Genomic DNA, 27,210 nt, shown 5'->3' on the forward strand with positions numbered 1-27,210 from the left:
GGAGCCCTTTTTGGCAGCGGATTTTGATTCGGATTCTGCTGCCAAAAAACTCCTGGTCCCACTGACACGAATAGTCCCATACATGTCAGTGGGTGCACCATCCACATATAAGTTGGACCCCTGTTGTGGATGGCCGCTTCGACTGCGTCCTAGATTTTTACATCTCCTGACGTTACACCCGCCATAACAAAAAACCACACAACAACTTATATGTACTAGCGATTATTTGGCTTGGTGGAAAAGCCCTTTTAGTGCCTGAGTTCAAACCATTCTAAGAATCTAGGCCTTAGCTGAAGTCTGAAGAGATTTCCTGTTTTCTTTCCCGTGGGTTTGCTGGTTGCATGACTTCCAGGGTTGGGAAATGCTGAGGGCTGGCTGAATGATGGAGTCTTGATGATGGTAGATGGAGGAGGCAGTGAGCGCTGTGAGTCAGTCGTCTCAGCCTGTGATACATACAGCCCCTGAAAACATAGCAGCTGCTGTGAGCGCTGAGCTGGGCCTGGCTGCACGTGTGGGTGGATGTTCTCCCATCTCATTAATGCTTCATATGTTTCTGCTTGTGGGTCACTCTTGATTCATCCGTATTTGCTCAGTTAACTCTCTCGCTTCCAGATTGTTGGTTCTAGTGCTGGAAAAAAAACCCCTTGTTCTTGCAGGAAATGGCAAAGCCAGAAAATATACAGCTGCTACATAGGAACACATTTGTTACATATTATGCTAGCCAGGGGTAAACCGTCCTGTATATTGTTATGTTCAATGTAGTTGATGCCGTTTATACCTGATAGAATAACCAAAAAAATGGAATGTGAAAAATGTAACCTGTTAGCTGATTACTCCCCCCCCCCCATTGTGATAATATATTTTTATGGTCTACCCAATGAAATAGGGGCTTGGTTTTCAGGGAGCCTTCACACGGAGTAAACACGCATGTATTTTTGCAAAAATAAGACTCCCATTGACTTCAATGATATTTTTTACACGTGTAAAAATACGCCTGTAAAATGTCATTGAAGTCAACGGGAGTCTTATTTTTAGGGTGCATGCACACTGAGTAACGCCGGGCGTGTATGAGAGCCGTACACGCCGGCATTACGGCAGACTGCCGAACACTTCCCATTCACTTCAATGGGAGCGCTCGTAACAGCGGCGTTTACGAGCGCTCCCATTGAATTGAATGGGAAGTGTTCGGCAGCCCTGCTGTAACGCCGGCGTGTACGGCTCTCATACACGCCCGGCGTTACTCAGTGTGCATGCACCCTTACACGTGTATTTTGCAAAAATACACGCGCGTTTACTCCGTGTGAACGGGCCCTAATATCAGACATGCTCCTGGTGAGCACAACTTTGTATTCCCCTACATGCACAGACTATTGTTCAAGTCTTAAGACTGTAGGCTGCCGTTTGTGGCTGGCACCCTGTGTCTTGTGACTAGGACACACATAGGCCTAGATTTGCTATTGTGGGTATGACTGGCGTAAACATGGCGCATGGTAGTTTGGACTGAAATTTTTTCCACATGTTACTTAAATGCACCAAAATTGTGTCACAGAATTCTGGCTTCCAGTAAAAGCCAACTAAAAGTTGGTACAAAGTTAGATAGTCTAAAGATACATTAGATATGTCATCCACTGTGATAAATCTGGCACATTCTCAGACCGCCTGTCTAAATTTACGCTGTCGAACTATTAGTAAATCTGGGATAGAGTGCCACGAAACATACGCGGTCTGACTACTGATATTTGAAGCATGTCTGATATATTCCAAACAATGGAAGGGATTTATATCAGCCGAAGCTGATCACTTTTTGATACCCTTGTAAGGTCTGAGGCAGCTTTCCATGTGGATTTTTGCCGCTGTTGTGAATGGAAAAGCTGAATGATAATGGGAGTTAATCCTGGTGCAAATCCGTGGAAGTTCATACGACACATTGATGGCAGGGTCAACCTCAGATAGAGCGGAGATTGATACCTAGAGTATCACCCCTGAATCCGATATGGGTTCTGTATTACAGGGCCTTGTAGATGAGCCCTTCATGTGATCTGTAACGGGTATCTGACACATACTTATGGGGGTGCTTGGGTGAGACGCCAAATTTATTAAGAGCCATATGCTTAATTTTTGGCAGTTTTTTTTTTTTTTCTGGTGACGCCAGGTTCACACCTGCATTCTGGTCTCCGTTCTGTGGTTTCTGTCTTCTGCTTGCAAGAAGACGGAAACCACAGACCGGGTCCGGCCGTGAGTGCCTGTGACCGTTTTATGCTCTCCGCCGCGAAACCGTTTTTTTAAATCCGGACACAGAGTACTGCGTGTCCAACTCTGTATCCGGATTAAAAAACCCGGTTTTGCGGCGAAGAGTATAAAACGCTCACTGCCGCTCACGGCCGGACAGCTTTCTCACCCATTCAAATGAATGGGTGAGAAAGAGTCCTGCAGGTTTCCGTCTCCTGCCTCTGTTTTGTGCAGGAAACGGAAACCTGCAGAACGGAGACCGGGGCGCAGATGTGAACGAGCCCTGAGTGTGGCTGAAATCCCACAGAAAGGTGCAATTGGCAAAAAGTTCACCCTAGCGCTCGACTGATTTTCGGTGGACTCTGCTATGGCTTTCCAACCCATGTGAACCTAGCTTGATTTTGCAGACCTTAAACTTTTTAATGTCAGAAAACTGTTATAATACAGTTAATGGAATCCCAACATATTACATATGGAACAACTGCCTCCAGGGCTCCCCACATCTATGGGTTGATTTCTGCCAGGGGGGGATTCACATTTGGCAGATTTTCTTGCAGAATTTTCTAAAGAACAGTTTCATTCATCGGAATGGAATTGTTTTGGAAGCCAACACATCTCTTCTGCGAGCCCTGTTCAGATGAATGGCGGAATCCCAATAAAATCTGCCGCATGTGAATTCGCCCTTTAAAGGGCCTTAAGCAAATTAGTGACAAACCGCAGTGAATATGATAATTCGTCCCCATACGGTTTGTATATTGTCGGCAGCACAATCCTTGTTAAAATGAGAGATCTGATGGTGACGGCAGCGATTTTTAGAACCGTGCAAAAGATGGGATTAGCCGACAAACAAGGATTTGTGCCTATAGTGGTCGGATATCTGCGCGAATAATAAATTCTTTCAATCTTTATTACTATTCATTTTTTATCTGTATATCTTGTGTAATTTGATGGGAATATTTTGGTGGCAGAGATTATATCCTAGCAGTCTTTAGCTAGGATTTACATTTTATTGTTTTGACCACGTTGATACAGTAGAAAGGATTTGCTGACATGGGTCTACAGGATTTCGTGATCTGGTTAGTCCTCCGTACAGCCGCCCCCACGCAGTTCAGCTCACAGTCTGCTTCCTAACTTGGCAGGGCGTTTGCAAATGTTATCTGCTTGATAAATTTCTGCAAGAAAGGATGAATGATTAACCATTGGATGGAGGGAGCGGCCTGGACAGGAAATGACTGATAAGCAGTTCATTGAGTGCTGCTGTGGATTAACTCCCTCATTGCCATTAATAGACTTCATTTTACAACGCTTTGATCCTCTTTTTTTTTTTTTTTTCTTACCGTCTTCTGTGATCGTTGGAAAAAAAAAAAAAAAATAGAAGAAAATAAGAAAATTAAAAAGCGGTCCCATGCACTGACTCTCTGAAGTGGGGGGATGAAGACCACCTGCTTCAATACGGAGAATCATTCCCTATCACAGGCCCAATACATACATGAAGTATAACTTGAAGGTAGATAAGATAGGTATTGCAAATCTAAGATCGATCAAACCACTTGAAAGTTTTTGCCTTTGAACAAGGCGTCTCAAATCCCATATGACAAGAAGCCAAAGGTTGCGTGAATTGTGGAGTAATTTGTGGTGGTGCACTTGTCAGTTTTAGTAAATTCTTTCATTCGTCATGCGTATAAATTCTGTATTCTCCATGTGAATAAAGTGTCAGTGTTCGTGTGTGACTGGCACTCCATTCACTTCTATGTGGCTTCTGGAGATGGCCATCCGTAGAAGTGAATGTAGTGGCAGTCGTTCATTCACATAGGACAACGCAAGGAGTTTCGGGATCCAGTTCTTCCCCACGATCTGTCACTTATCCCCTACCCTAGTAACAATGTAAGGCAAAGGTTTAATAAAAGATGTTCCAACATGGCTAGTTATTAAGGGAATTCAAGTAATTACTAAAGACATAACATCTCTTGATCAAAAATGTGCTCCTTGCAATTTGTTGCTGAAATATTCAGCTCGATCCAATTATTTTGATCATTTATGGTTGTGTAACCAAGACATGCAATTTGCAATCTCATTCCCAAACCCCGCCTGCATGTGGTGGCCATCGATTGCAGGTGAATGAAAATATTTACCTAGGTAGTCATGTGGTCACAGGACACCACAAGTGGTCGAGGTTTGGTCTACATGCATCTGCCATGACATTAGCAGGCTCCTTTCTCACGGAGTAACGCGCCGCTCTTTTAGACACGTATAGACATGTCAGAGCGTGGTGCTTCAAAACAGATCCCATTGATTTCAATGGGTGCCAGTTTACGCGCGTAACGCATTGAAATCAATGGGTTACAAAGCCTCCCATTGATTTCAATGTGTAGAGCGCGTTACTCCGTGAGAACGGAGCCTAAAGCTGGCCATGCACCTTTTAATAACTCGTACAGCTGTCAGCTATTGCTCCCGACTCCCCCATCTTTGTCCAAGCATGCAAGTGTTTTGGTTTTATGGTTAAAGGGATTCTATTACTGGCTATAGTGATTTTTAACTAAGCATATATTTGCATAGACTTTATAAAGGCTATTCCAGACATATCTTTTATTTATTAATCCTCCCAGTTGCTTATGAATTAGCCCGGTTTTACTGACATGCTAATTAGCCTCCAAGGCGTACTCAGGAAGTTCACTGAGCGCTGTGTGTAAACAAGGAAAGGTGAGAGCAGGGAGGCTGCTAATGATGATAACCCATCACCTTCCCTGTTCTCACCTCCCCCTGTGTACACACATCAGACAGTGCTCAGTGAACTTTCGGTGCTCCATGGAGGCTAATTCGCATATCAATAAAAGCGGGCTAATTCAAAAACGGCTGGGAGGATTAATAAATAAAAGGTATGTCTGGAATAGCCTTTCTAAAGGCTCTGCAAATATATGCTTATATAAATATCACTAAAACCAATTATAGAATCCCTTTAAAGGGAAACAAGCTTCCACTAGACACCACTGGCAACTGCTTATTCCTCAGGTGATGATGAAGCATGTACATGACTCTTTATGATACTTAGTTGTACTCAACATGTTTTTTTACACTTGCTATGTACATCCTGACTGCACATGGAGCAATACTATTGCTCATCCCCATAAGTAGTCAAATGGAACATTCTCCAGCTGTAAAGACTAGGGAAAGCAGCCAAACCTAGCTTGGTGTGTCAGGGGCCGGCTAATTGGATGGTAACTTCACAATCTGATAGAGGTCACCAGGTTTCTTCTTGTTGTTCTCCCTTTTACCACCATGTTGGCTATTAAATATCTGATTATTATAAAGCCTACCTGCAATATATGGATATAATATATGTAGCTAGTAGCCCGCTGGAAACCTGGCATGGTAATTTATCACTATGCAATAGGCAATAGTGTATGTTTTGTTGAGATGGTTTTTAGCACCTAGTGTAATGAGCACTTGCAATAAGTCCGTTTGGAAGGTAAATAGGGACATTTGTGTGACAGAAGCCTATTATTCTGCTCTTTACAAACTTTTAAGACCTGGCAAGGCATGCATTTTAAACCAATTTTTTTTATATTAATGCAGCATTTGGCTTCTGCAGCTTGCATGTGTTACAATACATAGCAAGCTGCAGAAAGCCGTTCACAGTTTGCTCCATTGCACTTACTTTCTGAAATCTTGATCTCCAGATGTCCAAGTTTTGATTGTCTCATAAGTCGGATTAGATGATTGCTTAAGAATGGATAGAGATCGAGCCATAAGAGACATTGGTGGATTTAGCACAGAACAACTTTCTGCGGCTTTCTGAGTATTGTAATACATGTAAACAGAAAAAAGCCAAATGCTGCAAAATCTTTAAGAAAAAACTGTTACCAAAATTATTTCAGCCTAAAATATGCATTTCAGTAGAAAATTATTTAAAGGTGTCCATAACTTTTAAGAGGTATTTAGACTGGGCAGTGTATAGGGTAATACATATTACAGTTTAGTATAATAATATGGCTTTAGACACTTCATGGGTTTTCCAAAACATGCGATTGGTTAAGAAATCTCTGTAGGGCTGTAATTGAACAAAAAATACAAAATTGAAAAAATACAATTGAAAAAACAAATACTTGTGGTTGGTCTAAGAAATGTATCGAAAACTGTTGTAGGTGGTGTGTTCCACCAATTTTTGGAACAGTGGTGTAGTTGCGCTCTGCTGAGTCACATGTCCCTTTGAAAGCCAAGTATGGCAGTAGATTGTTCGTGAGGATTGAAGAGGCAGAATGCCACAATCCCTTTATTTCAATGATTGGACAAGTCTTGGAGGCAGGACCACCCATGATAACTAGTAAATCTGATGTCAATTTTGGTTTCGGTTGTGTGTTCCTTTGGCTTCATTTCCTGTTTACATCTCCTGGATATCATCACCTGATTCTCCTTCAGGTTATAATGTTGGTTTTGCATCATATCGTATATAGTATATAGTCATACACATTGTATATAGTCATACATCTACACCCAGTTTCAGAGGACCATGGGAACTTGAGAATTAGGGTTCTTCTCGGTCATGCTGTGACTACAACTCTCCATTCAGAGTGCTTAAAAAGGACGCCATGAGCGTTAAAAGGTTTTACAGGGTCAACACTGCCGACAGATTCTATTTAATAGGGTAGTCTTGTCCTGTGGGTCGTAGGGCATATAGGCATCATAAAGGGTGTTTCCTCTCTATTCTGGTGGACATAGCCTACCCTTACATATAAATAGCTGGTGTGAAATGCTAAAGATACCACTGCATGAGAAATTTATACCTAGACATAAATTCCTCCAGAAATAACATGGGGAGAACAGTGTCACACTGGCCCCCCAGAGGATCCTTGGATGGGCCCAGGCTCTTAACACAATAATGGCCCAGTAGAAGACATCCAAAATTGAAGGGTACTATGGATTATTTTCTAGAGCTCGTTGAAGTATGGTCCCTCAGAATAATTTTATCTGGTGGGCCCAAGGAACCTAAGCCCAATACTGCGGGAGAGACCAGCTTCTGTTTTCACCCCACACTATTGAGATTGATTAACTTACTTGTTTCTATGTTTTTTCTTGCTGAATTGAATTGTACAGAACCACAGAAAATAGGGCATGCTATGCCTAAGAGCAAAAAAAAGCTGCAAACATTAAAAAAGTGGTTTCCTTAGGCAGAATGTGAATGATCTACTGTATGTGAATGTTGGATCCAATGTGAACTCCCCTCTGTCATTGAACCATGGTTTTATTCTGTAATTTCGTGTTGATGGTTTAAGTTGATATGGAGGGTATCTACACTTCATAGCAGATGGGCTGAGTTCACATTTGCATTGTCATTTCTGGTTTTATGGTCCGACATATGAGCTAAAAAGTAAAAAATGATGGTGAGCTGAATCCACTGGTTCCCATTGACCAAGATTGACTTATAATGGAGTTCATTGGGTTTTGAAACTTTACAAAATTCTTGAGACAGAATCTTTAAGGAGGCTCATAACGCACATGTGAACAGAGCTTAGCTGATGTTTTGGTCTGGTGATACTAAAGTATGGAATGGAAACTTTCTGCAGTTCAGCAGCAGATGTGATTCAGACAACACAGTGCGTAATATCAAGTGATCGCAGGAATATTTTGGAAGGGGAGACTTTGGTGTTTGTTCTTCCCAGATGTGTCTCCCGCATGTTACACATTGCTTAGTGTTCATAGTTAACATATTTTTGACGTGTTATGGCTTCCCAGTGGATTTGGTTTATCGTTACTCTGGGTTCTCCCTCCTCTTTCTTCTTCCACTGCTCTCGCCCTCTCGCTCTTTTCTCCACCATCCGGTTTGCACCCCCACCTCAGCTTTTACGCTCCTTTGCCATGAAAGAAATCCCTGGTGTTGATAGAAAGCTGGTGGTAGGCGGGAACTGGTTATGAAGAAATAGGTTAACCATTTGCCTGAGGGGTTTGAAAACAGACCGAAGAAAGTAAATGGGAGAAAAAACTTCCTGTTGTTTGTTTTATGTAATAGAAGAAAGACATGCAACTTTGCTTAAGGGGAAAAAAAAAGACAGCATTAACCCCTTTGGTGCTAGATGTCCAGACGTATGTGTTTTACGCTTCCAAACAGATCAATAATTCCTTATCCATTTTTTCTTATTTTTATCCAAACTGATGAATTGTTTTTATATTTTTTTTTTTGTAATTCGGTGATGAAACGGTTTAAGATTAAGCTGTGTGATTTTTTTTTTTTTTTAAATTTTGTTGCCTTTTTTGAGACAAAGGAAGGAGTGGGAATTATCAGAAGGGAAATGTACAAGGACTTCCTATACATTCCCCATTCTTGACTTTGGGTCAAAAAAAACCCACAACATTTTACAACATGAGCCTTAGCCTTATGTTAGTACATGGGATATCCAAAATATTGTCTTGGGTGCAGATAAAAACCAGCTCTGAAAGTTAAGCAAAGCAACTATATATTTTACATACTTGTTTGGCTGACGCCTATCTTTCTTGATGTAAATGTTTGGCCGAGCAATGTATGTGGACTGCCACGGAACAAAAAGTTACAGAAAAAGTATCGGGCAGGGAAATCCAACTGTCTGATTTTTATTTAACACACTATCTGTCATTGGGGCATAAGAAGCTTCCAAACATACAGTTTGTCTACCCCGTTGAAGTTGGACAAGTTTAGCTGGCAGTCATATATACACATTAGATTGCTGAGTATATGGTGGATTGCTATTTCACTTGATGATCCTTATATATTTGTTTTCAATAGGAAGAGGGGGATAAGCCACTGCCAGACACCTCCCAATGATGGCTTATCTCCCCAAGAAGAAAAGGATCAAGCATGTTGGTCAATGATTCTGTTACATGACACCTAGTTTGGCTGACAATTTTCTTGTGTATGGAAACCATACAGATCACTAGAAGACAACTGGGGTTGCTTCATTTGGATAATGGCACATGTATATGGAGGACAGACATATCACGATAGGTTCACACTTCCATCGCCTTTCCATTGATCTGCTCCTATGGATAGATGGAGTGCTATAATAGCAGTAGTGGACCTCATGGACTATATCCGTTCGATATCCGTCATTTTAAAAATGAAAATGGTGGAGGAAAAAGGGGGACATTATGAAGGAGATTTCGGTGCAGATGTAAAAGTAGCCTGAGGATTCTGAGCGGTAAGGCGTGTCTTTCTGACAGTGGAGGGATATTGGTGCAGAGACTAATGGCACCGATGTCTCTGACACCCAGATGCATACTGGCAAAGCTGATGGTGCGTTGAATCCAGAGCTTTCTAGCGGTATATAATACAGCCCATCTCTAGGGACATGAAAGGTCCTCTTTAGAAGCTTCTGTAGGTGTCCCAATACCTCTCTTCAAATAGTGTGTAGAATATATAGCAAATGTTCCATGTACATAAAGACACTATAACTCCCTAAAACACTGTTAATTAGGTTTTCTTATCTCAAAGTAATGCTTAAACTTTGCAATTTGATAGAGCATGATACAATTTTTTTCTATTGGGTTTTGTGTGAAATCAGGGGCATATAGAGATGGTATACGGCGTATATTATAGACACAGTTGCTCTATCCATTTCTTGTATGGGAAATGTAATGCGATGGTGTGCCTATGGAATTCGGATGACCACCCACTCTTCCTTTTTTCTATTATCCCCCATATATACATGCTTGGCTCAATCGAGCTTATATTTGTCCTGAATGGGAAGAGAAGCTGGCAGACACGTGGTGGCGGCCCTGTATAAAAAGGTTGGTTCAACCTGCCTGACCCTCCTGTTCCTGGACATCTGCCATTGGGAGATGGTCTACTGGTCCCACCAAAATCGTCAGGTTCAGTTAACGTTAAGCTAATGTGTAAGCTTTAGTATACTTTTTTTTGTTCTGCTATTTGTTTTGTCACCAAAATTGCCACTAGATCTTCTCATTAAGATATTGTCCCTTCTGTTTCCTCATTCTTGTTCTTGATGTATAAAATATTAGATGAGAGAAGTATAGGACTAGTGAGAACGGAACCTGCGGGTATTTGGAGACTAAATAACCATATGGACTCCTAAAGGTTTCACTTGTAAAGATCATCGTCTGGAGACCGTAGTTGGTAACCTCCAGTGTCTAGTAATGTTCATGCCCCATTTTACTAGTCTCTGCTCTTGCTCAGCTAAGCACATGTTATGCGGAGGGATTGGTGGCCCTTTAAGCGTGCATCTGACACAGTTATGTAATGTTTCCTAGCTCCGGGCTGTAAGTGAATGAGACAAGGATGCACAGAGCTTGCCATTCAGCCATCCTGCGAGAAAAGTGCACGCAGCATAATTGAAGGAAATAGACTGTCAAACACTGGCACCTTTCACAATATTGATGTAAAGCCATGGGCATAAACAAGACTTAGGATATGAGATATCCCTGCTGCCGTATGCCGACAGACAAGCGCCACAACATGCTCTATGAGTTTAACATGTGCACAAACTAAGGTTCACATACTTAAGTGGGAATTCTGTGCATCCAGTCCATTCAGGAAACATACTTTGTAGGAGTTCAGAATTTGTCTTCATTTTACCTTTGTGCAGTAATGTTGGACTCTCGTGACCTGAATTTAAATGGTTTGTCCAGGGTGAAGATATTGATGATCAATTTTTAGGGTAGATCATCAACATCAGATTGGTGAAGGTCTGATATCCATCCCCTTAAAGGGATCCTATCATTGCATACCCTTTTTTTTCTCCCTAAAACGTAGGAATAGCCTTAAGAAAGGCTATTCTTCTCCTACCTTTTGATGTCTCTCCGTGCTGCTGTTTGGTAGAAATTCTGGTTTTCTTCGGTATGCAAATGAGCTCCCTCGCAGCACTGGGGGCGGGCCCCAGCTAACAAACAGCACTGGGGGTGTCCCCAATGCTGCGAGGGGAATCTCAAGAAGCATCTCCATCTTCTTCTGTAACGGCCTCTCCCTGTGTCTTCTTCCGTTTCAATCTTCTAGGCCTCGGGCAGAGCCGAATGCACATGCCTGGGCCATCAGAGCATCAGCTCTAGAGCAGAAGGGGAATTAACAAGTACCAGTCCAGGATCTTGAGTTTTCTTTGTTTCTCGTGTATTTGACTATGAGGACTATGGCCACTGAGCCACTGCTGGGACAGATTTTGCTGTTATTCTTTTGAAGAATATCCACATTGCTGTAAAAATTCCACCAGGCACTTGTAACTGTATAAACCCTCTTTGTGTAAATACTCTCAAATATTCTTGCTTTAGTCCAAAAGCATTTCTCATTTCCCTTCTTCAGCTACGTCTGATAGATGGTGTTTTAGGGTTTCCCTTAGGGAAGTGCAGATGTCACCTATTAATTATTGTCATGGCTGTCCCCATTGTTGAAAGCTCCTTCAAAAATTGAGGATTGTAGCTATAACACAAGGTCTTAAGCCAGACGTTCACAGAAGATAGTGGTAGGTTGACCACTTGTTCAGCCAATCTCTATCCCCCACAACTTCCGAACATAGTTTCAGCAAAAAAAGAGAGGCAGGTAAGCCATTAGATTCTTAAGGTGGTTATCCCAGATAAATTAAAAACTGGTGACCAAGGATGGGTTAAAGTAAAGAGGTTTGGTACCTACCTATGGTTCAGACAGCCATTGGGAGCTAGTTGGGAGGCCCTATAGCATTAGACCATCCCCACCAACTAATCTAATGTGTATGGACAACTTTTACTAAGCTAAACTTTTTTTAGGTAGTGTATGACACTTGCATTGGTCTATCTGTCTTTGGGTCCACTGGTTACCCCATAGACTATAATGGGGCCTGCCTGGTTTCTGCCATTTTTATACTGAAACCAGCTGAGAGAAGAGCCCTATGTTCAGGACTTTTTTTCCGCCGGCAGAGTCTCCAATGGAGAGTCTGACGCAGATGAGAATCTAGCCTTGCATATGAATTTGCGAATTATTTTGGATCCTTTTTAGATTGTTGCAGCCATGAACTTTGAGAATTGCACAAGTCTGATGTCACAGAGTTTGTGAAGTGAACACATTACTTGGTTTATTGTTCATATAAATGGTATTTTTGGTAGCGACAGATCTGTTTTATTGGAGGGGGATGATTTCATTTGGATGAGTTCATGTATTTCCGGGACACATTGTTAGTGACTACAATTTACGATTGACTTGTTTTAGAGAATAAATATTCATCTTCTATTTGTCTGGAAAGTTGTCTTGATGGAATGTTGCATCATCAGTGTCTTATCGTGACTAGCAAATGGGGATTGCTATGCCTTAAATGGCTTCATAGACTAGCATTATCATCTCTATGAAATGTAAGTGTTCTGTTTCACGTCTCAAACAAATGGTAAGAATGGTTTAAGGTAAATGTATCTAAAGAAGTTGCGTTTGATATGTTCCAAGTGAGCAGAAGCAAAGAATTTGCTGCTCATCACTCCATGTATTACAGTCAGTCATTGGTTCCTTCTAGCCAAGTTATTGTAAAATATGGTATATCTTTTAAAAAAAAAACAAAAAAAATGCCTTATTTGAGAAAATTTGTCAACCAATTTTACATAGTTCCATTGTGTGCACTTTGTCAATCCCAGTCTGTCCAACCTTGTCCTCCTCTTGTGAGCTATAGTGGACTTGGACTGTCCATGTGATACCACTGCAGGGAAAATTTATGGATGTGGGTTCCTAAGACCGAATTAGCAGGGAGACTTCCATATTAAAGAGTATCTCTAGTATATTATCACTGAGTTCATTAATTTACTGACTTCTGTATTGAGAAGTTATGTGCTCTCTTCCAGAGCACTTATCTCTTCTCTGATGCACCCTGGAGGTCAAACTACAGTATAAGTCCAAGTATTGCATTGAGAGTATGACCTTGTTCTTAAAGGGATCCTATCATTAAAACTCAATTTTTTTGTCCCTAACACATAGGAATAGCCTTAAGAAAGGTTATTCTTCTCCTACCTTTAGATGTCTTCCCTGACCCGCCATTCGGTATAAATCCCGGTTTTCGTTGGTATGCAAATTAGTTATCACGCAGCACTGAGGGCGGGCCCAAGCGCTCAAACAGCACTTGGGCCATCCCCAATGCTACAGGAGAACTCTTCAACGCCGCCTCCAACTTCTTCAAGAACGGCCTCTCTTCGCGTCTTCTTCCGGCGCTGGCTTCAAACATCTAGGCCTAGGGCAAAGTCGACTGCCATGCCCGCTGGCCACAAGAAAATGTCCGCTTACATGGTACTGTAAACGGCCATTCTCTAGTGGCTGGCAGGCATGCACAGTCGGCTGCCCAAGGCCTAGAAATTTGAAGCCAGCGCCGGAAGAAGACGCGAAGAGAGGCCGTTCCTGAAGAAGATGGAGGCGGCGCTGGAGAGTTCTCTCGCAGCATTGGGGATGCCCCCAGTGCAGTTTGAGCGCTGGGGCCTGCCCCCAGTGCTGCAAGAGAACTCATTTGCATACCGAAGAAAACTGGGATTTATACCGAACGGCGGCCCAGAGAAGGCATCTAATGTTCCTACGTGTTAGGGACAAAAATTTGAGTTTTAATGATAGGATCCCTTTAAAGGAAAAGCTGCGCGCATTAGAGGAGTAGAGAGGAGGTTAGCGCTTCAGAGCGGAGCATATAACTTTTTTTTTTTTTTTAACCTGAGTACTTCTTAATATATTTAGCTTAATCACTATAAGGTGAATTAGTTTTAGTTAAACGTGGCCATGTGCATTATACTCACCAGCTTTTCTTCATTGCAGATTGCTTTTCTATATGACCTTTTGGCTCTAATATTTTATTTTTTGTCTCTTGCAGTGACAGTTATGCACGTGTACGAGCTGTGGTGATGACACGGGATGACTCAAGTGGCGGGTGGTTGCCGCTTGCAGGAGGGGGACTCAGCTTTGTCACCGTGTACAAATCTACCCACCCTGAGGATAACAGTAGCGCCGACTTTCTTGTCCATGGAGAGAGACTCCGAGATAAAGCGGTAAGAGAGGAAGTGCAAAGTGCCGCACCACTCGTTGTGACGCACTTGCCCTTCACTATTTAATAATTCTATATTTGTCACTTTACTTTGTGTTGCTCTATAATAGTATCAATCCCGATTTTTATTTTGCTATTCACATCTCTTTTTACCCATGTCTGTATATTCTTTTATGCGTTCAGCTCTGTTTGGAGTTTTTACACATGTATTTCAGTATTCTGAGGTTATGGGAGAAGGGGTTTCCAGGATTAGAAAAACATGGCCGCTTTTGTCTATAAGCAGTTCCATGTATCCGGTATTTTGATGTGAATAAGGCAGAGCTACAATATCATAAACAGCCTGTAAACAGGTATGGCACTGTTTTTAGAAGAAAGCAGATTTATTTCCCTAAACCTGGAAACTCCTTTAGAGGGGGTTATATAGGATTAGAAAACATGACATCACGTTTTTATATCCACATGATTTCTGTTTCTCGAGAAGTGACATCACATCTGTTGGTCACACAGCCATACTGCTGTTCCGGCTCATTCCTTTTAATGGGACTGTGCTGTAACATAGCCATGTGACCTACAAACATGATGTCACTTCCTGAGAAGAAGAAGAAAGCAACCATGTTTTCCAATTCTGCAAAATCCCTTTAAGGGCATTCCCATACATTAAGAACAACGTAATATATATGTGAACATTCTAAACCTTGATGTCTATGGAACTGGCCAGGAAGTTGTGCATAGATGTTTCCGACTGCCATCTATACGTTGGACAAAGTGGCAGAACCATCTTGACCATTGCTCTGTTCAATGTTCTCCTTAATGCAGTTGTACAGGGAGGAGAAACAAGGGCTTACCCCATGGATGATATGCTTGCTCCATTACATGCGGATTATTGCTTTGACTACAGTAGATGGCTTCTGGTGACGAGCGTCTTACTTAACTCCAAGAAAACGTGTGCCCGTGGTTCTTGGTCACCATGCCTGTTACCAAGTAGTTGTCTCCTCTGTCTCCGGCAGAGGTAATAATTCTGTAGGAGACAGACTGGTAGTGGATGAAAGCTACGAGATCCTGTATGAATCAGCTCACTCCAGACATGCCTGGTCCAGTGTGCCGTGAGATTTCGGCTGAGATCCAAAGGGCTTTGTTGGTCACGTTTAGGATATGGGTGAAAACCCTTGAATGTGAACAGTACGGGTCCAAGACCATGCCATCAACAAGAGAGGGGTCATTGGAAAAAAAGTTTGAAAGTAACCCACACGTAGCTATGCTAAAAGAAGAGATTCTGATATGTTGCTTTTCAGAATCATACATATAAGAATATTATCAGTGAAGTCCATGATCTGGTGTCGCCAATTCTTTCCAGAATGAAATGGGTCTAAAGAGCACATAAACCCCTTTGGCCCTGCTTAGAGATTTGTTACTGGAAATCCTATTCCATGCTACGTTATTCTGGGATTTACATGATGCTTGCATATTTATATTAAATATCCATTAGTTCCATGGCACTGTATGTAAAAAGGGTCTGAGTATGATACATAACATACAGCACAAAACAAAGGGAGAGGTGGATCAACCAGGACGCAAAATTTAGGGGTTAACCGCAGAGTCCATCTAAAATTGCAGGTCTAAAAAGTCCTGCATGCAAGACTTTTTCATCCTCCGTATGACATTGAAAATAACAGATACCGGATGGGACTCCATTATAGTCAATGGCATCGCTTCTGGAACCATTGTTGTTCATTGTTTAAAGCAGGGGTCCTCAAACTGCAGCCCGCGGGCCACATGCGGCCCGCCAAGCACTTCTGTCTGGCCCCGCCGACAACGCCGGCAGGCGTGCATTTATAATGGAGCTCCTGGGGAGCTCGGGCCAGGCCATGCAGCGCACTTCACTTTACCTATCGGAGGGCAGCGCTCCCGATGTCTGTGCGACCTGCTCTGCCTCCAGCCCACTGTTTAAAAAGTTTGAGGACCCCTGGTTTAAAGGATCGGTCTTTTGTCCGTTAGTCTGTTCCTACAATGGAATAGAAGAGCAGACGAAAACAACGCAGATGTGAACCCAGCCTTTGATGGGGGTGCATCGAAAAGCTGCATGTTGTGCACATATTACATAGATGGCCATTTAGTTAAATGGTTATTCCTATCTCACTGGGTTATGCCATCTCTTTTAGATCAGTCCAACCAGACCAGAGAATATATGGACCTCAGTTTGTCCAATTCACGATTTCCCCTATAGCACTGATGGGAATGTTGCACTAAACTGGGGCTGTAGCTTCCTCTCCAGATCCCTGGGGTTCCCAGAGGTCAACAGATCCCACTCAGTCTAGATCTGCCAGCACCTATTTCATCTCCATAGCCAGCTTTACGTAGAAAATTCCAATGTTTGAAGATGTTAATTTTTAATACATTTCCCTACAAAATCAGCCTTACTTATTGGATACGCTTGCAGGACATGGAGGTGTGGGACCGATGGGCCGTTTTACTGCATGTTTTGAATAGGTTACAGGAATAGCAGGAGACGTCTGCCCCGCTCAGCTCAGTTCTGCTCTTTGCAGATGTACAGTGGACATATTGATTATCAGCATAGTCTGTGGGAGAGCAGGATTTTATGAGACTGGCTGGAGAGGCGGCTTTTACCAGCTGGGTCCCACTGTGGATTTCCCATCAGTAAATGCACTGATCTGGTTAATCCAAGAAGCAGGTTTCACTTACTTTGGCCTCTTCTCAAAGTCTCTCCCCCCACCACACTCCCCAGACGCCCCTCAGAGTACACGTGGGCTGAATAAATCCTTGAAATCTGCAACCTTCTTCCTGTCATCTGTCCCATCAGATGAAGTAATGCTCTTATATTCTGGTAGTAATTATTGATCGGAGCTCTTGTCATGTGACAGATGATTAGGAAATGATAAATTACCACATTTTTGTTAACTCCAGATACATCTGAGCACATTAAAAATTACACAAAGAATACATAAAGCTCTTGGATAGTCCAAGTCTGTATGGAATTATCTTGAAGGCCACTAGTGTATGGTGGGTAAATCTGATTATGAGCATGTTGGGAAAGCCTTAAAGGGGTTGTCCCATGAAAAGCATCTTTTTTATACTGCTAGTTTATGTGGATTTAAGACTTTTACTAAATACATTGCTTTATCAAAACTGCTTTGTTTGGCCGCTATCTTAATTTATTCAATTTATTCACTTCATTGTTGACACTGCATTTCTATGGCCACTGGACTTATCTGCTCATTTCCTAAGTGATGTAGCTGCCTGCTCTCAGGGGGGAGGGAGGGGCTGACAAGCAACAGAGCTCCTCAGATAGGGGAGGGGGGACGTGAGAGCTCCGGTATTACTGTGCTGTCTATCTTCAGCTTTTCCACTTATCAGCCGGTTTAATTGAATTTGGCTGATAAGGGCTGAGATAAGGAGTCCGTTACCTCTGTATGTAATGCAAGCTGACTCAAATCCAGCTCTGCTACATCAGTTTCCACAACAGCTTTATAATGTGGTAATGCATTTACAACCAATCCCTCATTACTGTCTGCAAACATAGCAGATAGCAGAGCATGTTAAACCCCGCCCACCAATGTGCCGAGAAATCCAGGAAGTGAAGAGAGCACAGAGCCCTGCAGGCTGCAGAACAAGCGTTATGGGAATACCCCTTTAAAAGAAACCAGTCATATTGAAAATGTAGTCCAATCTGTGGATACCTTGTTATGGGGCAGAAAGAGCTGAACAGGTTGGTGTATTATATATACAGTCATGCGACAAAGTACACCCTCTTTAAATTCTATAGGGGGGGGTTAGGGCCTACTAAAAATATAGTTAGTAGGTCTCAAAATTGGGTAAATACAAGCGCAGATGAAAAACACATGACGAACTCAAATATGTTTCATTATTTAACAAAAACGAAGTAAAAATGCAGAAGCAGTGAGTTAAAAATTAGTTATAACCTTACTGCCTCCATAGGTGTTATGAGTGACAGCCAGGTGCTGCTGACCAAATGTCCTTGTTTAATTGATCATCAGTAAGTGTGACCACCTCTATAAAAGCAAATGTTTTGGCAGTTTGCTGGTCTGAAGCATTCAGGTGTGCGCAACACAATTCCAGGGCGGAAAGACATCAGCAATGATCTTAGAGAAACAATTGTCACGATCAATCATTCTAAGAAGGGTTATAAGACTATTTCCAAACCATTTGAAATCGGTAAGCAAGATTATTCACATGTGGAAAACATTCAAGATAGCTGACAATCTTCCCAGGAGTGGAGGTCCTTGCTTATTCACCCCAAGGTCAGATTGTGCAGTACTAAGGGCTCGTTCACACGGAGTAAACGCGGCACGCAATGTGCCATGTTTACGGGACGTTTGCGCCGCAATTTTCACGGTGCATGTTTGTGGTCGCATTAGCGCCGCGAAAATGCGCGTTAGCGCGGCGTTAACGCGACCGCAAACATGTACCGTCAAAATCACGGCGCAAACGTCCCGTAAACACGGCGCATTGCGCACCGCGTTTACTCCGTGTGAACGAGCCCTAAGAGAAATTGCAAAAAAATCTAAAAGCTACATTTTAAACTGTATAGCGCTCAGTTAGCATGTTGAAAGTTTAAGTTCATGACCATAAATTTGGAAAAGATTGCACAAGTTTTGCTGGTTTGGAAGGGGTTGCCAGGAGAAAGTTACTTTAAAAAAAAAAAAGAACATGGAATTACCAACTCACAAGACTACTATTTTTCTATCTTAACCAGTGCAAAGCTAGACTAGACAATCTTAGGGTATGTTGACATGGTGAATTTGGCATTGAATTAGAGGCGGACAGTGTGCCAAAATCCTGGACATTGCACCAATATTTAGTCTGGAACCAAGCCAGCAAAAGTTAGACTAGACATTCTAAAGCTTAAAGGGATTATATCATTAGAATCCCATTTTAAGCTAAACCCAAGTAGCCTTAAAAATAGCCTTTCCCCTACCTTTAGATGTCTTCTCCGCCACCCCGTTCCTTAGATATCCCGGTTTCCGTCCATATGCTAATTAGTTTTCTCACAACACTGGGGGCATGCCCAGCGTCTCCTTCTTCTTGTAAGCCTCCCTTGCCGCTTCTTCCTTGTCCCGTCACGTCTTCTTAAGGAAGACACACTGAGTAAATGCGCGCTCATTTTTGCTTAATACATGTGTAAAATTCAGACTCCCATTGACTTCAATCACATTTTTTACACGTGTCAAAAACATGCAAAAACGTGCGTTTTTTACATGTGTAAAAAACGTCATTGAAGTCAAAGGGAGTCTGAATTTTACCCGTGTATTATGCAAAAATGAGCGCACGTTTACTCCGTGTGCACGCGCCCTGAAAAAGTGCCGACTGCACATGTCCGTCGCCATTTTCCTGTATCCGTTATTGTATAACGGATACAATAAGTACATTTTGGTCATGAGGAAGTCAAAAAGGAAATAGGTTGACCCACATCTATTTATTAATTGGCTTATGCCCTAAAAGGTTGAAAATTGCCCCCAAACATTTCACTTCTAGCTCAAACATTTGCCACATGGCTTACCTAGCGGAGAGTGACCAACATCCAAACCCAAAAAATGGGAAAGTGGAGCAAATTTTGGCGCAAATTAAGCTTGCTCATTGCTGACGTGGATTTCATTTACCAGCTTTTGGCCAGAATTTATTAGTAGCCATGCGCTTTTTAATAAACTTGTCACAATCCCTTTCTACAATCTAATTTTTTATATATGAATTGTCAGTCTTAATAAATCTACGCCGTTGTTTTGAGATAAATTCAGGAGTTGGCTATATGATGGCAGATAGTCACTAGAATGATAAGCACGTACAACATGTACGGGATAGGGAGCCGATAAACGAATGCGGGCGATGGAGGACCGCAGAGGTAATGCAGAGAGACAGCGTCCTGATTGTATTCTGGCAATACAGAAGCGTTAAGGAGAGGAATGTGACCTCCAGAAGCAGCAGGGGTATCGATTTTTTTTTTTTTTTTTGAGAGCAGCAAAGAGGCCTCCTCCTGGGACCAGCTGCAGCTTGGTGTATGCAGGAGGCCAGTGAGAGTCAGGTCAGGCCTCATGTTGCCTCCACACATCCTGCATTATTACTGTCACCTTCCTGCTCTGGGCTCCAGCCAGTCTACAGGAAGCCATAGCATTGCCTCCATCTGATCTGTGTATCACCCAGGGATAAATCCACATGGCATCCTGCTGATGCAGCTCTGAGCGGACAAGTATACCCCGACTACCTATTAGTGTGAATTATACGTCTGTCTGGTGAAATCATTTTGTTGCGGTATGTTACTGTCTGATGCTGTATTTAGATCAGTCGTTTCCCATACATCCAAATGACCCCCCTCCCCCTCCTTTTTTTTTTTTTCTCCTCTCTTTTCTAGAAGTCTTATTTTTTTCCAAACATGGGTATAGTGTTTGTAACAGAAGAAAAGGGATGATGTTATGGGGCTTCCTAAGCCTGACGTTAGGATTAGTGACATCCTATTCCCGGATTTTTATATGGCTTTTGAGACATAAAGAGGACCAGTCACATTGGAAATGTAGTCTAAGCTGTGGGCCGGAGATGCTGAGTAGACTATTAGAGTATGTTCACACTGAGTTTTTAGCAGGCGTATTTTGACGCAGAATCCGCCTCAAAATCCTCCTGCATAAATGGCTCCCATTGACTTCAATGGGAGCCGCTTGCTTTTCTTTTTCTGGTAGCTAGTAGCGAAAAAAAGAAGCGATATGACCTATCTTGCTGCAGATTTTGCGGCTGGAATCACGCTCCTGTTTAGGCCCAATCATTCGGGCCTAGTCAGGAGCGGGATGCCGCAATGCACTGCATTGGCATCCCGTTGCAGCCAGCTGCGCCAAAAAAACACATGGCAGAAAAATTTTCCTCCGTGTGAATGAGCCCTTATATAGTAGGGTGTTTACTCATTTAAAGGGATCCTATCATTCAAACTTTTTTTTTTTTTTTCTGACACGTTGCAATAGCCTTAAATCAGGCTATGCTTCTCCTACCTTTCGTTGTCTTCTCTGGGCCGCTGTTTGCCTGAAATCCCGTTTTTTCTTGGTATGCAAATGAGTTCTCTCATAGCACTGGGGGCGGGCAACAGTACTCAAACAGCACTGGGGGCGTCCCCAATGCTGCCAGAGAACTCTCTCCAGCGCCGCCTCCATCTTCGTCAGCATCTGCCTCTTCACCTTCTTCTTCTTCCGGCGTGCGTGTTGGTTCCAATGCATGAAAATGCGCAGTGCGCTCTTGTAATTCTATGGCTGCCCGCATGTGAAGTCAGCTCTGTCCGAGGCCCGCTGGCAGAGCCAATTTGCGCATTCGTTTAATCTTTTACAGCTTGTGTTCCGGGGCTCCATTCCATTCTGATACTTATATAGCATGTCCTATGAAATATCAGAAGAACCTTGGGCTGCACACTTGGTTGTGTGCATGAGGCCTTAGCTGACTAATGTGCATGGCCAATGGAGTGTCAAAAAAACTTCCTAATGGATGCCGGAGAGGTTACAGGTAATTTACATGTATTTAATTCATAGAACCATCTGTACAGGCAAGTACCCCCACTGCAGTGCCTGAGGTCATCTCTGGGAGACTGAATTGTTGGATATGTTCTCTGCTATATGATTAAGTGTCCAAAGCTATAGAAACCCTTATCTCTTGAAGCCAAAAAAAATTGATTTGCCAAAAGATCCAACGTGGCCAGTTTATACGACACAGATGCGAACGCACTCTAATCTATTCTTCTGGACTGTTTCAGGACCAGAGAAATGGATTAAACTATATAAACAGTCTATGTAATGATGACGCTGAATTCCGAAGGTAGAAAAAGTCAGGCTTATAGGGGTTTTCCTACCTAAAATTTATGGCCTATCGATAGCATGTCACAATTGGTAGCGGTGGAAAGAACCTTGTTGCAGTTTTCATTTTCAGAGCAATGTTGAGTCATCTGCTCCATGACTGGCATTTTGTGGTGTTATGGGACATGGATCTTTTGTTATGTAGTCTATAGTTACTTGTCTGCTTTCTTTAGGCGGTCCTGGAGTGTGTTCTGAAGAGGGAGCTGGTCTACAATAAAGTCACCCCAACTTTCCACCACTGGAGGATTGGAGACAAGAAGTTTGGCCTCACATTCCAGAGTCCAGCAGACGCTAGAGCTTTTGATAGGGGAATACGCCGTGCCATTGAAGACCTTACTCAAGGTATCCCCATGTTGTTGACATTTTTAGAGAGCACAAGTCACATCCTTATCCTTAAAATTTTTTGGGTTTTTTGGAAATGAAGCCAGTCCAGCAAACAGTGATCTGGCTTCTGAAACCCATGGCGATCAGCCTTCATTATCAGGAAAAGTGTACATTGTTATTATGCTTGGTATTGCAGCTCAGTACCAGTCACTTAAATGGGACTGAGCTGTGCACAAGCTATGTGTGTTGTCATTGACCTGTGAAGTGGACACAGTACTCACCCTAGTGCCTCTGCTGCTTTGAACAGCTGAGTGTTGGCCCTACCACGGATTGGATATTAATAACCTAGGTTTGAAAATCCCTTTAAGTAAAAGACCTTCTATACCATACATAGTTCCACTAATCTTAGTAGCTGTGACAAATTAGTGACCCCCTAATGTGATGTCCATAGGTCAGCCAACCCGTTTTTTAGAATAGAAATTTTTCCAAGATTTTGGATTGCATTTATATTTGGGGAGAAAAAAACTTTTTTTTTTTTTTTTTCTTGTCTTGAGGATTTTTGTTAGCTATGAAGATGCTGGAATATCCGAATTTCTGGATTTTGGATACCAGGTTACAGGATGTTTTCTGTAAATGACGTTATCGGTGCATTCACGTATCGTACTGCATTCTTAGGAGTAGGACTATACTTTTAGATGATAGACTTCCTGTGTTTAATTATGTTTTTCTGTTGTGTGCAGGTTTTCCTACACCTCATGGGGAATCAGATGTTGGATCAGAGGAAGGATTTCAGGTATGTCATCTATATAATTGCTGCTGCCAGAAATAAAAGTAGGGGGTTCTGGCTATAATCTCCGAAAGATAAACGGCCAATTATCATCTGTGTTTGAAGTTTGGGCTTAGCCTGGTCTGGAGTCTTTAGGACTGATTGGACTTCATTTATTGCAATTACCTAATTGCTTAGGGAACGTTTTACAATCTCTACCATTCTTTCTGTTGTTTAAACAATTGACATATGTCATACATAAGGAAAAAAAAAGTTTTTTGTTTTTTTTTCCCAACTAAGTCATCTGAACAATACAGTATGAATGACAGACACAAGAAGTCATTTCAAAGAGATTCCAGGCTAATATTTGGTGCCTGGGATGTAATTTGTGTCTTATGATGCAGTCACTGCTGATGTTTTTGGCATGACAAATACCAATCGAATGTTGTTAAAAGCGAGTGTGACTGATGTATGAAAACGAATCTGACGCCAGCAGATTTTATCTTCATATATCCCTTCCCTTATTTTTAAGACAAAGGAAATAAAAAGCTAAAAAAAAAAAAAAAAAAGTAAAATAATATACAAACCACATTCAGAAATGTTCATTCTTTTCATTATTTTACATTTCTAATGGTTGTCTGTCTTCCCTATTTGTAACTTTTTCTGTTAGTGTTATTTAGTTCTTCATACCAGCTTCACCTCCTCCTTATTCCTACTAGCTCCACCTTCTCCTTACTAGCTCCACCTCCTCCTTATTCCTACTAGCTCCACCTTCTCCTTACTAGCTCCACCTCCTCCTTATTCCTACTAGCTCCACCTTCTCCTTACTAGCTCCACCTTCTCCTTACTAGCTCCACCTCCTCCTTATTCCTACTAGCTCCACCTTCTTCTTACTAGCTCCACCTCCTCCTTACTAGCTCCACCTCCTCCTTATTCTCCCCCTCCACCATATTCCTATCACCTCCCTATAGTATTCCTATTAGCTCACCTCCACCTTATTCCTAGGACCTTCACTCCTACGAGCTTCACTTCCAACTTATTCCTGTGGGCTCCTCCTCCACAATATTCCTATCATCTCCACCGCCACCTTATTCCTATCATCTCCACTGCCACCTTATTCCTATCATCTCCACCGCCACCTTATTCCTATTATCTCCACTGCCACCTTATTCCTATCATCTCCACCGCCACCTTATTTCTATCATCTCCACCGCCACCTTATTCCTATTATCTCCACCGCCACCTTATTCCTATCATCTCCACCGCCACCTTATTTCTATTATTTCCACAGTCACCTTATTCCTATCATCTCCACCGCCACCTTATTCCTATCATCTCCACCGCCACCTTATTCCTATTATTTCCACAGCCACCTTATTCCTATGATCTCCACCGCCACCTTATTCCTATCATCTCCACCGCCACCTTATTCCTATCATCTCCACCGCCACCTTATTCCTATCATCTCCACCTTATTCCTATCATTTCCACAGCCACCTTATTCCTATGATCTCCACCGCCACCTTGTTCCTATTATCTCCACCGCCACCTTATTCCTATTATCTCCACCGCCACCTTATTCCTATCATCTCCACCGCCACCTTATTCCTATCATCTCTATCCTTTTATTATTTCTAGGAGCCCCACTCCCACCTTATTCCTAGCCACTCCACCCCATTTCTTATTCCTATTAGCCCACCTCCACCCTCTTCTTTCCCACTCCAGCTTGACCTCCATTTTCTTCCCACCTCCTAGTCCACACCAGCAGAGTTCCTCTCCATATTCCCTATCCTAATTTTGTTTCCGGTAGTATGAAGCATAAACATGTAAATAGAAACTCGATCCAAACCCCTTTGCTCCCCCATAAGTCTGTTTCCTATTCAGTACTTCTTCCTTCTCCCCTCCAGTTTCCTCTCTTGCCATTCTTTTCTTCCTCCCTTCCATCTTTATGGATTCCTGTGTCCCTCTGACGGTATTTTGTGAGCATGGGATTCCATTTTAAAGCCTCGGCAATACACTATAATCTCCCAATCTCCCACTTCCTGCTGGCCCAGGCACAGTCATAGTAAATTTAGCTTCCTGGCTGCCTGTAGGATGCTCAAGGATGACAGGAGAAAAGTTCTGTGTGCTGTGAGTGGGTGGAGGGGGGAGGGAAAGCTTTGCTATCCTCCCCTCCCCCACTCCAGCTTTCTTGCTCATCTGGCTGCCATTTCTGCAGCTGGAGACACTTTTATAGCTTCTCCACAGACTTGCCTGCCCCTGCACAGAACTGCGGCTTCAGAAGGGGGCTGGGGAGAAATCAAACAAATCTCATAGCAACCACAGTGCCATAATTGTTCTACCAGCAGCTGGGAGAAGGCAGATTTCCGAAGTGCATTAAAAGCTGGCAGCGAGCAAGGTGCAGACTCTTCCCCCCAACTCGTACACCAAACTTTGTTTACAGGTCTTCTGGAATGGGAGAGGTGTAGAAATGGCCGAATGGATCCGTTTGCACTATCCTGACATTTGTCCTATACTATAAATAATACTCAACACTATTTACTTCTTAAGATTATAGTGATTTATATATAGCGCCAGCATAGTCTACAGCGGTGTACACATAAACAACTCCGTAATAAGAAGTGTGCAAGTACATATATGCAGCCAGTTTCACAGGAATAACATAACAGAATCCTATGGAGTGTAGTAGTATATACAAACTCCATGTGTATAATGCTCCTGGTTGGACCGAAACACATGGCCCTGGTTCTCATGGCAAGCCAGACTCCATGCTTTACATATTGTATTGTGACTGTTCATATGCTACAAGATGGACGTCTCTTCTCTCTCTCCCCTGTATCCCCAAAATGGCCTGGTGTATTCTTGTCATAGATTTATGTACATGGGGCAGGTCCATGAAGTGTTTGTACACTGAGACCTCAGTTATCATAGTTTGTGTAAAGGGACCGTGTTCTACCTGGTTCATGGCCTGGCGGTGTTACAAGACACTTGGATTCTGTCTTTGGTGCAGTTGTTGTAATGCCCTGTCCCCTTAGGTCCTGCATCAGGTATAACACAGTGAATCAGCTTTGCTGGAGTGTTCCTCTAATTGAAAGTGAACCTGTTCCATGATTTTTGCTACCCTGATAGAGGGAGTGAAGCTGAACTTGGTGATATATATGTTTATAGCAATTTCTGATTAAAAAGTGGCATACGTCCTTATATGACTCCTAATAGACAGTGAGAGTCCTGCTTACTCCGCCCACACAGTGATTGACAGCCTTCTGTGTACTTACAATGCTATACATCCCAGAGCTCAGCTTCTCTCCCTCTATCATATAAGCCTATATATCACAGAGCTCAGCTTTTCTCCCTCTATCATATAACCCTATATATCACAGAGCTCAGCTTTTCTCCCTCTATCATATAACCCTATATATCACAGAGCTCAGCTTCTCTCATTTTATCATATAAACCTATATATCACAGAGCTCAGCTTCTCTCCTCTATCACAGAGCTCAGCTTCTCTCATTCTATCATATAACCCTATATATCACAGAGCTCAGCTTCTCTCATTTTATCGTATAAACCTATATATCACAGAGCTCAGCTTATCTCCCTCTATCATATAACCCTATATATCACAGAGCTCAGCTTCTCTCCTCTATCATATAACCCTATATATCACAGAGCTCAGCTTATCTCCCTCTATCATATAACCCTATATATCACAGAGCTCAGCTCCTCTCCCTCCATCATATATCCCCATATATCACAGAGCTCAGCTTCTCTCCCTCTATCATATAACTCTGAATATCACAGAGCTCAGCTTCTCTCCTCTATCATATAAACCTATATATCTCAGAGCTCAGCTCCTCTCCCTCCATCATATATCCCCATATATCACAGAGCTCAGCTTCTCTCCCTCTATCATATAACCCTATATATCATAGAGCTCAGCTTCTCTTCTATTATATATCCCCATATATCATAGAGCTCAGCTTCTCTCCTTCTATTATCTAAACCTATATATCACAGAACTGTTTCTCCCTTTCTATCATAGAAACCTCTATATCAGGGCCTCATAAGTCACTGGACAGTTTAGCTT

At 42.4% G+C, this 27,210-nt stretch overlaps 1 protein-coding gene and 1 long non-coding RNA gene across 2 annotated transcripts in view; one reads left to right on the top strand and one right to left on the bottom strand.

The window, feature by feature from the left end:
* The window catches only part of SPRED1 (sprouty related EVH1 domain containing 1), a 44,663-nt gene that overhangs the window by 9,892 nt on the left and 7,561 nt on the right, over nucleotides 1–27,210 (top strand). The window contains exons 2-4 of the mRNA XM_075282923.1: nucleotides 14,007–14,181; nucleotides 22,207–22,375; nucleotides 23,098–23,150. Of these exons, the coding sequence (XP_075139024.1) occupies nucleotides 14,007–14,181; nucleotides 22,207–22,375; nucleotides 23,098–23,150 (397 nt within the window). The remainder of the gene's footprint in view (nucleotides 1–14,006; nucleotides 14,182–22,206; nucleotides 22,376–23,097; nucleotides 23,151–27,210) is intronic.
* Nucleotides 23,889–24,058, bottom strand: LOC142214138 (uncharacterized). Its single transcript, XR_012717259.1, has 3 exons — nucleotides 24,038–24,058; nucleotides 23,981–23,996; nucleotides 23,889–23,940 (listed from the first exon to the last, which is right to left on the bottom strand). It is a non-coding gene; the product is annotated as an uncharacterized LOC142214138 (long non-coding RNA).

The sequence above is a fragment of the Leptodactylus fuscus genome, chromosome 7 (genome assembly GCF_031893055.1).
Source record: "Leptodactylus fuscus isolate aLepFus1 chromosome 7, aLepFus1.hap2, whole genome shotgun sequence".
Lineage (NCBI taxonomy): Eukaryota > Metazoa > Chordata > Amphibia > Anura > Leptodactylidae > Leptodactylus > Leptodactylus fuscus.